The sequence below is a fragment of the Choloepus didactylus genome, chromosome 2 (genome assembly GCF_015220235.1).
Source record: "Choloepus didactylus isolate mChoDid1 chromosome 2, mChoDid1.pri, whole genome shotgun sequence".
NCBI lineage: Eukaryota > Metazoa > Chordata > Mammalia > Pilosa > Megalonychidae > Choloepus > Choloepus didactylus.
In genome coordinates, this window is record NC_051308.1 from 201,626,144 (window position 1) to 201,641,598 (window position 15,455).

The 15,455-nt window shown below is 46.2% G+C and overlaps 1 protein-coding gene across 1 annotated transcript in view; it reads left to right on the plus strand.

The window, feature by feature from the left end:
* The window catches only part of LRRC41 (leucine rich repeat containing 41), a 17,772-nt gene continuing 2,317 nt past the window's right edge, over positions 1 to 15,455 (plus strand). The window contains exons 1-5 of the mRNA XM_037827326.1: positions 1 to 220; positions 4,143 to 4,229; positions 4,886 to 4,956; positions 10,536 to 11,673; positions 14,751 to 15,011. Of these exons, the coding sequence (XP_037683254.1) occupies positions 22 to 220; positions 4,143 to 4,229; positions 4,886 to 4,956; positions 10,536 to 11,673; positions 14,751 to 15,011 (1,756 nt within the window). The 5' untranslated portion in view covers positions 1 to 21. The remainder of the gene's footprint in view (positions 221 to 4,142; positions 4,230 to 4,885; positions 4,957 to 10,535; positions 11,674 to 14,750; positions 15,012 to 15,455) is intronic.

Here is a 15,455-nt window from a genome sequence, read left to right on the forward strand (position 1 = left end):
GGGCTCGCGCACCTCCCCAAGATGGCGGCGCCCGAGGCCTGGCGCGCCCGGAGTTGCTGGTTCTGTGAGGTAGCGGCGGCAACGACCATGGAGGCCACGTCCCGGGAGGCGGCGCCAGCGAAGAGCTCGGCCTCGGGCCCCAGCGCTCCCCCCGCCCTGTTCGAGCTGTGCGGGCGGGCGGTGAGCGCCCATATGGGGGTTCTGGAGAGCGGGGTGTGGGGTAAGTCGCGGGGCGAGGGGTTACTTCTGGCAACGAGCGGGGGCGGCCCAGCGGCCGGGGGGCGCGGGGGGCGAGGCCGGGAGGCCCGGGGCGAGGCCCAGCCTCCGGCAATGGAAGCCGGATTGTCGGGCTGGAGCATGAATTCTGTGACTGACCGGGCCGAGCAGAGTAATGACGGAGACCAAACCGGCAGGTGAACTTGGACCGCGGCCTGAAAGGGGGACGGGGGGCGAGGCCAGGAGGCCCTGTCCGGGGCGAAGCAAACCGGGCCCAGGCGACAGAGGCTGGACTGACGGGCCGGGGCCTTGGGCACCGAACTGACACTCGGGCTGGGCCGAACTGGAGAGTGTAGGCTCTCGGACCGACGGGCCTGTATGGCCCGGGCTGTCCGGGGGCGGGGGCCGAGGTTGGGAGGCCCGGCCTAAGGCCTGGAGGCCAAACCCGGGGCCACAGAATCTGACTGCCGGCCCGGCGCCTTGAGTTTCTGCCTTACACACCGTGAGTGCCGAGACTCGGGATGCCAAGCCCCTGAGCGGGGGCAGCCTAGTAAATAGGAGAGCGCGGGAATGGGGCTGGGGGAGAGGCCGAAAAGCCCCGGGCGCCGGGGCCTGTCTGACGGCCCGGAGCTGAAGGGAGCGAACTGACGGTCGGGGCCTTGGGTGCCTAACTGATTGAGCGCCTCACGGACCGGCTGGGCAGGGAACGCCGGAGGCTGCTTGAATTGGCCCGATCACCTAGGAGGGGCTCGAGTGCGGATAAAGGGAGGCCCGGAGCGGGTCAGCGAGCGAGGGCGTCAGGAATGACGGACAGGCGAAGAGGGCTGAGGAGGCCCCGGGCGGGGCGACGGCCCGGGGATCCCGGACTGACGGCCGAAATGGGAGAGGTGGCGCGTAGTCGCTAGGAGGCCTTGGTCCAAATGGGAGTGAAAGAAGGCCCCAGGCCCGAGGGCGGCCCGGCTTCGGTTGAGGGCGCCTAGGCAGAGCACCAAAGGCGTGCGGCCCAGGACGCCGGGTTGAGGGTCCGAGAAGGGTGAACCGACTACTCGGAGTCCCGCCCGGGAGTCCAGCAGGCCGAGTAATGGAGGAGAGGAGACCTCCAGCCAAATGGGGCAGGAGGAGGCCGGGCTGTGGAATGGGTACCGCCGATCGCAGTCTGGCATCTGAGGGAAACTCAGATCCGCGACTTGAGAACTGATAGTGGAGAGTGAAAGAGGGGGAAAGCGAGTACTCTGGGAGGCAGGCCTGGCTTCACAGAGGTTTAGAGGCCTTGGGCCTGACAGACTGGTGGTGTGACGGGGTGGGGTTCAGAGGCCAGGGCTAAAGTTGGGTGAGGAGGTCCAGCCAGGCTGAGGGCCCAGGTTGGGGGAGGGGTGGCAGGAGAGGAGGCCCTGGGCCTTGTGGTGGGGAGGGAGGAGGGTTCTATGAGGAGGCCTCAGGGGCAGGGGTGGTGTCTTTGCCAGGAAGAAGGCCCTGGTCAGGTCGGGAGTGAAGGCTTCAGGTCCCTTAATGAGGTGCTTGGGTTATATCTTGAGAGGTGGGTGTAGAAAAGAGATCCTGGAGTTCAGGGGGGTCAAGTGCTCCAGGAATAAGTCCCAAGACTGTGGAGAGTGGTCAAGGAGGCCCGGGAATAGAGTGGGAGGCCTTTGGTGAGGTGGGGGTGGGGAACAGATCCTGAAAAGGCCTAAGTGCCTTGTGTAGTGGGGAAGACTGCTAGAAGTCTTCAGGCCTGGTCGAGGGGGTGGATTGTCGAGGCCCTGTGCCAGCAGCTGAGGAGAGGGGTCAGGTTGACCCATGGGAAATGGGAGAAAAAGTCCCAGTGGAGCTGAGCAGAGGAAGAGTCATGGGGAATATTGAAGAAAGCAGAGCACGTCTGGCAGTGTCGGCCTGGAGCTTCTGGGATGCTAAACCTGGCTAGGAGGGGAGAGGACTGTGTGTGGAGGCCCCAAGTTGGGAAAGGGAAGCATTAGAGATGTAGGCTGAAAGGAAGCAAGGAAGAGCCTGGCATATGGAGAAAGGAGGAGAGAGGTTTGTGGATAATAAGGAATGAGAATTCCTGTGGCTGTAAGAGGAGATGGCAAAACACAGGGGACTAGATTGGAGGGAAGGGGCAAGGCTCTGGAAGAACCTGTTTGTTGCCTCTTTCCACTAAAACAATCACTTGACAGTTGACTGAATTTTCCTTTCTCCCTTCTTCCCTCCCCCACCACTACTGTACACACCACCACCATTATCACTGGTTGAACTCCCAACCGGGCTGAAAGGAGGGAGACAGGGGAAGAAGAGCTCCTATAGGCCTAGATAGGTATAAACACTCACACAGAGAAAGCGGAATCAAGTAAGCCCTCTTAGGAGAAGGGCCAACTAAGAGGTGTGCTTAGGCAGTGCTATTTTGGACGAAGAGCTCAATGTGGGCTGACAGCCAGGAAAGGCTTCCTGGAGGTAGTGGACTAACATTGCTTTTTGATAGGCAAGAAAAGGAATAAAGGGGGCAGAGGAAGCAGGAAAGGGTACAATGAGGAAACTTAGCTGGTTGACAAAAAGGAGAGAGTGTAGTGGGAGAAGCAGCCAGGAATTAGGATAAGGTATGTTATAAAGGGCCTTGAGTGCCAGGGTGTGGAGTTTGGACTTTATCTTGAAGGCAATAGAGAGCCTTTGAAGAGTTTTGAAGAGGGGGATGGCATCACCAAGAGCAGGATGGAGAGACACTGTAGTCAATGAGAGTGGGTAGAAGGCTGTTACAATAGTCCAGATAAAAGGTGATGTGGCCTACGTTAATGTAATAACATAGGGAATTAATGCTGTCATTCACCAGGTACATTGAGGCCTAATATGTACAAATAATTGTTATAGATGCTTGGTATCAAAATTCAGTTATTCCGCAAGTAAAGATAAAAGGAGATCCTGTAATGAAAATTTTAAAGAACTTTCCTTAGCTATGGTTTGCTCCAAGATTTTAGACCTATTTTTGGCAGGACGGAAGTGCTATTGACAGGGTAGGAATAACAATACTCAGCGTTTAGTAAGCTTATTGTGATCAGGCATTATCTTAAACAGATTACAAGTATGATCTCCTTTGATCTTCACAACAATCCCATGAGGTAGTTATTATTGTCCCCGTTTTAAAATTGAGGAAACTGAGGTTAAATAATTTTCCAAAAGATTCACAGTTAATTAAGTGGTATGGACAAGATTTCAGCCAGTTTTTTCTTCCTCCAGAGACCAAATCCTTTAGCCATAATTGTGCCTCTCAGAACTAGGAGAGTCAATAGGAGCAGGTTTTGTTTTTAGATATGTTGAATTTAGAGTGTAGATCCTAATTATTCTCTTCTCCATAGAAAAGTACTAGTTGAGGGTATAGTGGGGATCCAAAGGATGGAAGTGGTTGATCTGAATGAGTGGGAAAGGAAGTCAGAAAAGGCTTAATAAAGGGCATTTGACACTTGGAAGATAATTATTTGATATGCTAAAAGTGGTAAGGACATTCCTGGCAGAGAGAATAGCATGAGCAAAGGCACATAGGCAGAAAGCAGCATAACATGTTAAGGAAATGAAAAAAAAAATAGTTTACTCTGGCCAAAGTGTAGGAGGCAAAGCAGGAAGCTGAAGAGGTTAATGGACCCCAAATTATGCAGAACCTTTTACCACATATTGCAGAACTGAATTGACCATCTCCTAAATGAGCATACTAGCTTGTTTTATGGGATTATCTCAGCCTTGAAGAAGTGCATGCCCCTGAAATTCCAGCTGCTAACTGTGGCTGAAGATAAGTGGACCACAGTTTAGGAATAGACTTAGGTTATCTTCTACAGACTCCATTTGTCAGATGAGAAGTCTGCCCTTCCATCTTCCTTTCAGATAGGGTAAATAATGCTTGGAACCCTGGGGAGGGGGGGGGAGTAAATTTTGTGTTTTGATTTTTGTAGCCCTCCCAGGCCCAATACTGCAAAGCATCTTACCTCTGCTCAATATATATTACTTGGAGAGGATTGAGGAAACTGCCCTGAAGAAAGGTAAGTGTCTTTCAGTCTCTTTCTTAGTCAATGATTGTGAGCAAGGCACCATGTTGTTCTTCAGGTAAATATTACACCTGATACCTGCATAGAACTTCATACTTTTCAAAAAGTACCCTCACAACTCCTTTCTTACCTGATTCCTCAGTTTCTTATAAAACACAAGGCAAATATTTGATCTCTATTATACTGATAAAAGTGAGACACAGGCACACCACATTTAATAGCAAAGCCAAAACTAGAACCCAGATCTTCTGAATCTTAGTTTTCTGTTTTACTAAGCTGCCCCCCACAGCCCTCATTGGACACATTGGGCACATATTTAATCCTTATGTGCCAAGCACTGTCCTAGGCATTTTACACAAAGGAACTCATTTACTCATTTAATCCTTTCAGCTACACTATGAAATAGCTAATATTAATACCTTCTACAGATGAGGAAACTGAGGTACAGAGACATTAAGAAACTTGCCCAAGGTCACACAGCTAGAAAGTGGTATTGTTGATACTCAAACCCAGGCAGTCTGTCTTTAGAGTCAACTCTAAGAGTTAATCATATTGTTCCTGTGAACCCAGAGAAGGAGTTTGAAAGGCTGATATACTTCCCTCATGGTGGCCAGGGAGCAGCCAATTAAGTGTGATATTTCTCCCTACAGGCCTTTCCACACAGGCCATCTGGCGCCGGCTCTGGGATGAGCTGATGAAGACTAGGCCTTCCAGTTTGGAGGTAAGTTAAGGCACTAGGTAGAACTCTGGCCTGGCTTTGTACCATGAAAGCAGGAATAGCACACAAACACAAGTTGGACACTGGTAAAGTGCAGGGGAAGGGATGGAATGGATTTTGGAGGAGGGCTCTGATGGCTTGTCACAGGATTCTGGCCTGTTTGGCAGCTGTCATTGACTTGCTTTCTCACCATCTTTGCAGGTAACACAAAACAGGGAAGGGTAGTGTTCACACTGGATGACAGAACTAGGATTCATAGAGGTCTTGACAGAGCAGGAGCAATGGCCAGATCCAACAAGATGAAAGTAAACTCTGCTTGAGTCTAAAAAAACTCCAATTTTATGGCCTCAGGGCAGCAGGTGGAGGGTCCTGACTTAGCGGCAGCTTGTATGAAAAAGATTTAGGATGTTTATTCAACTGTGCTGAGGCCACTCATAGGACTGAGTTGTGTGCACTAATGTGAATATAAAATAGGCTGAAGGACAAGGGGGACAGTAGTCCTGTCTAGTTAGTTCTACAGTGGACAGGCTACCTCTGGAATATGGAGAAAGAAGTCAAAGCCATATCATGTGAGCCACATTTAGAAGACTGGGGATGTGTATTTTCTGAAGAAAAGAAGACTTGGGAGCATGAACTATCTTGAAATATTTGTCACATGAAAGAGGGATTAATAGACTTGCTCTGGGTGGAAGCGAAAGGAGGATAAATTTTTGCTAAAGTTAAAGTAGAACTTTTAAACTCAGAGCTTACCAGTGACAAAACAAGCTAATTCCAGAGGTAGAACTTCCCATCATTAGTGTTCAAATAAAGTCTGGATAACTTGGTGTTGTAGAGGGAATTAAAGCACTGGAAGAGCAGTTGGATAAGATGACCTTTAGGGCTTCTTTCAGCCTGAGAGTGTGCTATTCAGTGATTCAGATATAACTCAACTTGAACTCTCATTTAAGCAGAATTTCTTTTGCTGCTCCACAAGTAGGTGATAGGACATATTTATTTATTCAATAAATGTTTACTAAAACTTACCATCTACTAGGTCTTATGCTAGCTATTGGAAGTATAGACACAGTCCCCAATCTTGAGGTACTACCAGTTCAGTAGGGAACATATTATGGTAGAATAAGTGGTGTGATAGAGGCTCAGGGAGAAGGAAGCTAGAAAGGCTTCCCTAGGAAGTAGTATTTTAGCTGTACTTTATATGGTGAATGAGGCCAACTGAAAAGAAAACAGGCTAGTATCAGGAATTGGAGGCTTAATTTCTGAGGATTCAATGGGTTCAGTAACATTCAGCCTCGTATCCTTTAGCTTTTCTACTTCCAGATCTGTACTGTGACCCCTGGAGTTCACAGTGACGACACTGAGGCTCAGCAAAATCCTCAGGCACTATTTATAGGAGTTAGGCCTTACAAGGAAGAGAAGCAGACGCTTTCTGCCACCTTTAAAGAAACATCAGATTCATTTTGTCCTAGTGTTTCCCAAGCAGTGTGGTTGACTAGCAGGTGATGGGGCTTCTAACAGCTTTCTCTTGGAAAAGGCTTTGTTTTCTCAACATTACCTTAGCCTTCCTATTTTCCAGGCTCAGAGCATTTCAGAACATTTACGAGGCACCAGGTTTGGTGTCCCATGAGTCACCTAGGCAGAGCTTCTGACTTGGAACTCTCACACACAACGTAACCCTCACCTCATTCATAATTCAAAAGTACTATTAAGTGCCTGCTTAGTTTCAGACTCTATACTAGGTTCCAGGGATGCAGGAAAGATAGAAATAGCCCCTGACTGCTTACAAAGCAGTAGTATTTCAAATTGTGTAGTACTGTGTGTGCATAAAGAGATTTGTAGAATAGGATAGATACTCTCGCGATAAAGCAGTGGGGAAATGAAGGATTATTCAATAAGTGGTTCTCTAGTAATTGGTGTAACTATTTGGAAAAAATTTTAGAGTCTCCCTTTACAATATATTCCAAAATAATTTCTCTATGGTTGAAAGATTAAAATATAAAAAGTAAAGCACAAAACAACTAAAAGAAAACAAAAATGCTGATTACCTAATCTCAGGATAGAGAAAAAAATACCAATCATGAAATAGGCGGAACCAAAAAAGAAAATATGGACGTATTTGAGCACATAAAATATCAATACTATAAACAAAATTTAAAAGGTAAACAGGGAAAGATAAACTGGGAAAGAATGTTTCCAACAATATTTGCAAAACAAAGGGATAAAGAGAATAAGACTGATTAACATGTCAGTAGAATAAGATAAGTAAAGATTTGGACAAGTCACAGAACATATAAAAATCTTCCTGTAAAGCCAAAAATGTTCAGTCTCATTAATGAATTAATAAAAAAATGGAAAGAAAAGTAATATTTCACCTCTTAAATTAGTTAAGTCATTTGTTTTAAAAGATAATGCCTGGGATTGGCCAGGGGTGGATGAAACTTTCACTTTCATATGCTCTTGAGGTTGTGGTGGGAAGCAAAAATTGTTATAACTTCCTTGGTGGGGCAATTTGGTGGTATTTGTCAACAGTTTTAAAATGTTCAAATTCTTTAACTAGAAATTCTACTTCTCAGAATTTATACTTATGAAGATTTCCTTTTGTTCATTATAGCAAAGTTCAATATCAAAAAGCTAGAAACAATTTAAATATTCAACAGTACAGAAAGTATTGAATTATGGTACATCCATATTTTCAAAATATTAATAAAATTATGCTGTAAAAATATTTAAAGATATGGTGGTATAATTTTTTTAAGCACAGTATTTGAAACTGTTTGGATCATCTCAATACTGTAAAAATAAATATATGTAGCTATTCACAGATACATAAATACCCAGAGTTCACTGTGGGTTTACACATGATTTTTGGTTTGTTTCTTTTCCTTCCACAAATAACACTTCTGTTATCAGGAAAACAATGGACAATATATGGTAACATTTAATGGCTTTCGCTATTTAGTACAAGAAAATATTTAGCCCTTCCTAGTTTAGATGTTCCTACACAAACCTCCTCCTCCCCTATGAGTGCCAGAGTTGCCAGCCCATTGAGAATGGATGAGAGATTGTATTGTAGGCAGCTTTCTCTTCACCTCATTGTATTGAAATCACTCAGCATTCCCTGGGCTATAGTGTGCAAATACACACAAAGAGTGGCTTGAACTAGAGCCCTCTAGTATTTTTCAGCTTTGAAGTTTTAGCATAGATTTTTCTAAAAGATAGTGATGGAATAAAATGCAGTCTGCTTATGCATTAATTCACTATAAAGAAGCCATTGAAGTTATAATAACTTACACTCATTTACTCCTCAAAATAACTCTAATGTGGTTATAGTTATCTTCCTCACTTTACAGATAATGTAAAGTGAATGGCAGACCCAGCATTCAAAGTGAAGCAGTCTGACTGTGGAGTGCATGATCTTAATCACTGTGCTATACTGTTTCTCACTGCAGTTATCATGTCAGGGATGTTCTGATTTCAGATATTCTCTCCCATTATCAATCATTAAAATGTCTGAAAATTCCAGTATTTAGTTATCTAAACTACATTTCTTAGATGCCTCTTATGGCCAAAAACAGCCACAAAATCTTGGTTCACATCTTTGTCCAGGTTTCTGGCTGTCTTATAATATCTGACTTTCTCATTAGTGAGCTAAAAGTCTTGCTAGGGTCACCTGCAACTGTCTTTCAAGGTTGTGGGAGTGGGCCAGCAAATGTGTAGGAAATATGCTAAAGGTAAACCTGAAGGACTCAGGGTTACCTTCCTGGCCTCCACTCAAGGCTAGAGCAGAGATTTGGTTGCCAGATCCCCGCACCCCCCATCCTGCCACAATGCACCTATACTGCTGCTGGTGAGAGACCCTAATGTAGCTGCATACAGTTAGCTCAAGCAATGAAGAAATCATTCCTAATTATTACCAGTCTAGGGGAATGGCACTTTTACCTGAGAACAGCAGGGGCGCAGCCATTACCTTCCTGCTGACCCACGTCCTGCCAAGAACCTCATATAAATTGGGGGTCATTCTGGTATGGAGGAATGCTTGAAGGCAGGGTAAGAACCAAAGAGAAGAGTCTTTTAGTCTTGGGGAACCTCAGGCCCCCACTGCTTGTGCTTCAGGCTGAATAAGCATCCTGCCTCTGTCAAGCCCATTTCACAGTACCCACCTGGGCTAATTATCATCATTAGCAGCAGCAGCAGCAATGACATTTACTTTGTATTTACAAGTTATAAACTGCTTTTCACTTGCACTGTCTCATTTGATCTTCACAACAATCCTGTGAAGCAGGTGATGTTATCCACACTTTACAGATGAGGAAAGAGGTTGAGAGGTCCAGAGTATAATGGAAGAGCTGGGACCTCAGCAAAGGCAACAGACTTTCTACTGCACCTTAGGAGAGGATGGAGATAAAGGGATGATCTTGAATTAGAAATTCTGGGGCCTGGTACCTCTCTTTGTCTCAGTGTACCTTTTTGTGGTAGGCAACAGTAATTCCCAACCTTTTATGTACTTCAGAATCACTTGGGTAGGTTTAAAAAATAAAGGTGCCTGGTCCTCACCCCACAGATGTAACATAGCAGAATCAAATCTGAATCCCTGGCGTATGAATTATGGGAGAAAAAAACATACACAGGAAATCCTGATGTGCAGTTCTAAACATAAGAGAATAATCTGATGAAGTCCCATATCCAGCAAAACAAATAACTTATTTATTGCCTTGAAGAAAAAAATCTTAAGATTTGTTTTCTGCTCCCTAGGAATTTCTAATCTGGTTGGGATAATAAGACATGTACAAAGGCATGTGAGACAGTGAGACAGTATCTACCAATATCTTAGACCTGAGTAGTCAGATGATGAGAGGAGTCCCAACAAGGGAGAGAGACTGCTTGCCTGCCTCAGAGTGAACTGTTAGTAGGGCCTTTTGGTCTGGCAATGGAGAGCATTTTTGGCAGATGTAGGAAAGGACATAAAAGGCAGGTTTGGGTCAGTGAGGGGACCAATTTGGCCAAAGAAAAGCACTCACATGAGCAACAAGTAGGGGATAAAGCTTTTCAGGTAGTCAGAGGCCATACTGTGGAGAGCTTTCCCATTAAAGCAGAGTAATGTGGTCAAAGTGGTATTTTACAAAGATGAACAAGTGAGCTTGTGCCAGGTGGTTTGGGAAGGGGAAAAGGAGGCAGGGAGAGCAGTCAGGAAGCTAATGAAGTGGTCAGGTATGAAGTGATAATGGGCTGAACAAAGGGTGGTGGTAAGACTACTTTGCTAGAGGCACTACAGCAAAAAAAAAAAATGTGGACTCTGGAACCAGATTTCCTGGTTCAAATCTTGATTCCACTTATCTGTCTGAGCCATAGGCAATAACCTCTTTGTGCCTCAGTTTTCATACCTAGAAAGTTGTGCTAATAGTAATACATATCTCAAAGGACTAAATGAATTCATATAAATTATTCAGAATATTGCTTGGCTCATAAAAATGCCCAGTAAATAGCTAACAATTGGAAGGGAGAAAGAGCTTATAGAATATTAGGATGATGACAGTTCCATGGATAGCATGCAGTGTCATGGCTGTCTGGCATGTTCTTGCTTTCAGAGCGTGACCTGTTGGCGAGCTAAGTTTATGGAGGCCTTTTTTTCCCATGTTCTACGTGGGACCATTGATGTGTCTTCTGACAGGCGTCTTTGTGACCAGCGCTTCTCGCCTCTTCTGCACAGCTCTCGCCATGTCCGGCAGCTCACCATCTGCAACATGCTGCAGGGTGCAACTGAGCTAGTGGCTGAAACCAACCGCAGGGTTCTGGAGACCCTGGCCAGTTCCCTGCACACCCTCAAGTTCCGCCACCTGCTGTTCTCTGATGTGGCTGCTCAGCAGTCACTTCGGCAGCTGTTGCACCAGCTCATTCACCATGGGGCTGTCAGCCAGGTGTCACTATACTCCTGGCCTGTGCCTGAGTCAGCCCTTTTCATCCTTATCCTCACCATGAGTGCTGGCTTCTGGCAGCCAGGCCCTGGTGGCCCACCTTGCCACCTCTGTGGAGAAGCCTCCCGAGGCCGGGCCCCATCCAGAGATGAAGGATCCCTCTTGCTGGGCTCACGTAGACCTCGCCGGGATGCTGCCGAGCGATGTGCTGCAGCCCTGATGGCCAACCGGCGGAAGAGTGAAGCCAAGCAGATGCCCAGAGTTGCACCTGCCACTCGGGTAACACGCCGGAGCACACAGGAAAGCCTGACCACAGGCGGAACAGACCCTAAGAGGGAGCTGCCCCCTCCAGCCACCTCCCAGGAGGCTCCTGGCACTCGGCGGCCACCCTCGGCTCTAGCCGCAACCTCCTCTGCCTCTTCTTCCACATCCTCATCCAAACGGGCTCCAGCTAGCTCAGCCCCACAGCCTAAGCCCCTAAAGCGTTTCAAGCGAGCTACAGGGAAGAAGGGTACTCGCACCCGTCAGGGGTCTGGTGCAGAGTCTGAAGACCTATATGACTTTGTTTTCATTGTGGCTGGTGAGAAGGAGGATGGCGAAGAGATGGAGATCGGGGAGGTGGCTTGTGGAGCTTTGGATGGGTCAGATCCCAGCTGCCTGGGGCTTCCAGCACTGGAGGCCTCCCAACGATTCCGCAGCATCTCCACTTTGGAGCTATTCACAGTTCCACTCTCCACAGAAGCAGCTCTGACACTGTGCCACCTGCTGAGCTCCTGGGTGTCTCTGGAGAGCCTCACACTCTCTTACAATGGTGAGAGCCCTGGACAGGCAGGAATTGGGCCCGGGTCGCCCAACAGCACCAGCTGTGTGCCCAATCCTGTGGGGGGTGGGGTGGGGGGGCATGGTGGATATGACCAGGAAGCTGGAGGCACACACATGAAGTAGTGGCAGACTATCAGTGCTAGGGGAGAGGAACATGAAGACTATAGGCTTGATTGAGGACAATGAGATAAATCAGCTGAAATCTTTAGAATGGGTGCATTATAGATATGGGAGGAAATGCAAAGGAAGATGGGAGCAGTATGGTATATACAGGCCCAGCCAGGGCTGGAGTAGGATCCTACCTGTCATATCCAAGCCGCTATACAGACAGGAGGTGTGGGACAGGATTTTTTTTTTTTATCAGACTAGCAACCTGTAAAGCAGACCCAGTCCTGTCCCACCTAGCTGTGCCCAGCTAGCAAAACTTCAAATATGGTTAAACCCAGCCATATTGGGGTATTTGCCTAGATTGGTGGGCACTGCTAGAGAAAATCACACAACTGTGCAAATTGGTGCTACTATACATTCATGTTGTCAATCTCATATGAACCCTCACTGTGGTTGCAACCTCAGTTCCCATTCCTACTCTGCCACTTCCGAATCCTTCCCTTTTTCCTTTCTCAACACATGACCTCACCTCCTATGTCACAGAAAATAAAAAGCCATCACATAACCTTCTTCAATTTGTTCACAAACCTATAAACTTTCCTACGTCTGCACTCATCCTTTCCTCCTCCACCATGTGGAAAGAGAATGCCATCCTATCTAACACTATTTTTATTACCTGTGCTCTGGATCCATACTCCCATTTTAGGGAAGCTTATTTCTCAAATGCCCTAATAGGTAACTTTTATATATGCTTAGTGTATCAAGCATACTTTAAGTACTCTCTGTTATAAACTAGTTTACTTCTCACAGCAACTCTGTGATGTTAAATGACTTGCCCAGGATAACTTGGCTAGTAAATTGTACAGCTAGGAGTCAACCAAGGCAGGCTGGCTCCAGAATCCATGCTTTTAAACCACTATTTATGATACCTTTCTCTCTTCTTACTCTCCTACCAACATTTAAATATGTTCAGGTCTCCATCAAAAACAACTACCTCCACCACCTTTCTCAATCCCACATTCCCTAACTACTAATTAAAGAATCATTTGTATTTGTCTCTACTCTCACTCACAGCCCACTTCCAAGTTGCCATCTTACATTAACTCTTGGCAGCATTCGCTATTATTAAGCATTGTCTTTATGAAATACCCTCTATTCTTGTTTCCACTGCCTCAGTCTTTTCTGATCATTTCTCCATGTTTGGACATTACTTCTCTTATCTCATAATCAGTTCATCAGGGCTCAGCACTCTCCCACTTTACAGACCCTTTTTGCTCAATTTCATCCATTCCCATGGCTTTAATTTCCAACTCTATGCTGAAGAATCCCCTTTCTCTGACGTTAGTCACATCCTTCTCCAGACTCATTTACCCCACTGCCTATTAGAATTAAATATCACCATTTGATAACCCACATGCTTCCCAACTCATCATATCCAACCTGAATGCATCTTCTTCCCTCTATAGTAATCCTGTTCTCAATGAACAGTGTCACACTTGACTTGGTAGCCCAAACCAGAAACCTGAGAAATCATTTTGGATTCCTTTTCTTACCCCCACATATTTTATTTGGTCACCATGTCATCTTTACAATCTCTCAAATGCAAGTATTTCTCTACTGCCATCTCTTTAATTCAAACTACCATTATTTTTCACCTGGATTCATCTTTTCAGCAGTTTCTCCTGACTCCATACTCAAGCCATACAAACCATTATTCACTCTGCTGCTCAAGCACTCTGAAAAAATGAAAATCTGACCCAGTCATTCCTTCACTTAAAAACCCTTCAGTGGCTTCCTGTCACCATACTTCTTAATTTTGCTTACATCATTCATATTCTCACCCTTGCTTACCTCCATAGTCTTATGCGCACTTTCCCACTTATACTTTACACACCAGGTATATTACTTTTCATTTCTTGGACCCTGCCAGTCTTTCTCTTTCAGGCCTTTTTATATGCTGAGTTTTCTCCCACACTCTTCTCCCACTCTTCCTTTATGTTCTTCAGGACTTAGCTGGGAAGCTGCCTAATGCAGCCTGGACTAGATGTTACGTACTCATCCTTTTATACTTCCATAGTACTCTACTTCCCCAGTTTCCATCACATTTTTGTTGTTATGAGGCTGTATAGGTAGGAACATCTGCACAGTAGCATCTAGTAAAAAGCCTGACATTTAGTGGGTAAGTTTAGTTGAATGAATATAGGAGCCTGCTCAGTCCAAGGGGAGATGAGGTAGCAAGTGCGTTCCAAGGAAGTATTTGTTTTGTGGCATTAAACTACCCTAACCTTTTCAGGGCCCTACTCTCATCTTGCCTCATTCCCAATGAGTCACCCAAAATACTCCCTATTGGGTCATTTGATAAGCGCCTGCTCGGTTTTCTAGGTGTTCCTCATGACCTGTAGGTTAAACCATCTCTTTAGCTTTCAGGACCTTCCACAATATGGCTGCACCCTCCCACCCTCTAGAGCTATTTCCTGAGCCCCCACCCAGCCAAAAAGCACTTCCCTCCCCAACCTCTTGTACTGTCCCAGCTGTGACCCGTGACTGTGTCTTCTCCCTCTGTCCAAAATTTCCTTCCTTCAAAACCCTGCTTTTCCAGGAAGCTACTCAGAACCCAGAAGTCCAGAGACCTCTGCTGCTGTCTGGGCCTATCAGTCAGCTGGTAGCCACATGTTGCCCCACAACATCTTCTATTTTGTGACTCTGCCCTGTCTCATGTTTCTTGAGGGCATGGCCTAGTATAGTAGGCATCAGAGTTTGCTGGTTACCTGAGGAAAAAGCAAGACAGAGGATGAGTAGTTGAAAGACAAATGGTTCTAAATAACCTGATTCAGAGCTCAAGAGATTTGGTGGTAATCAATAGAAATATTTGGAATTGTGTCTGAACGTTACCCATGCACAGCTTTGTTCTTGCTTATGTTCCCACATGACTTTGACCTAATCTCTTTTCTGCGATAGGCCTGGGCTCTAACATCTTTCGCCTACTGGACAGTCTACGGGCCCTGTCAGGCCAGGCTGGATGTCGCCTCCGGGCTCTGCATCTCAGTGACCTGTTTTCACCACTGCCCATCCTGGAGCTGACACGCGCCATTGTACGAGCCCTGCCTCTGCTGCGGGTCCTCTCTATTCGTGTCGACCACCCCAGCCAGCGGGACAACCCTGCTGTGCCAGGGAATGCAGGACCTCCTAGCCACATAATCGGGGATGAGGAGATACCAGGTGAGGCACTGCATGTCTGTATATGTATTTGTCTCAACAAAAATGTACAGGTGCACTTGTGTGGGGAAGTGGGGAGGACCCCCAATCCAGGCCTGCCGTCATTCATTCCTAGCTAATCTAGAATTTGCTTCCCCTTTACCGCCTGCCATTCTTTAAGAAAACTTTGGCCTGGAGAGGGTCCAGACCACCATAAATCCAGTAGGGAGTCACCATGGCAGCTCATCCTCCAGGAAAAGGGTCTGAACCAAGAAAAAACTGACTGACTTTTAGACTAGACTCTGTTGCCCTGCTGTATGCTCCTATAGTTCCTATATGTATTTTATCCCACCATTTTGCTTGTGTCTGAGTAGTTTAGTCTTCCTGGACTAAAAGTTCTGTGAAGGCAGACTAGATCTTGTATTTAGTGCTCTATTCCCAGAATCTAGCACAGTGCCTGACATAATT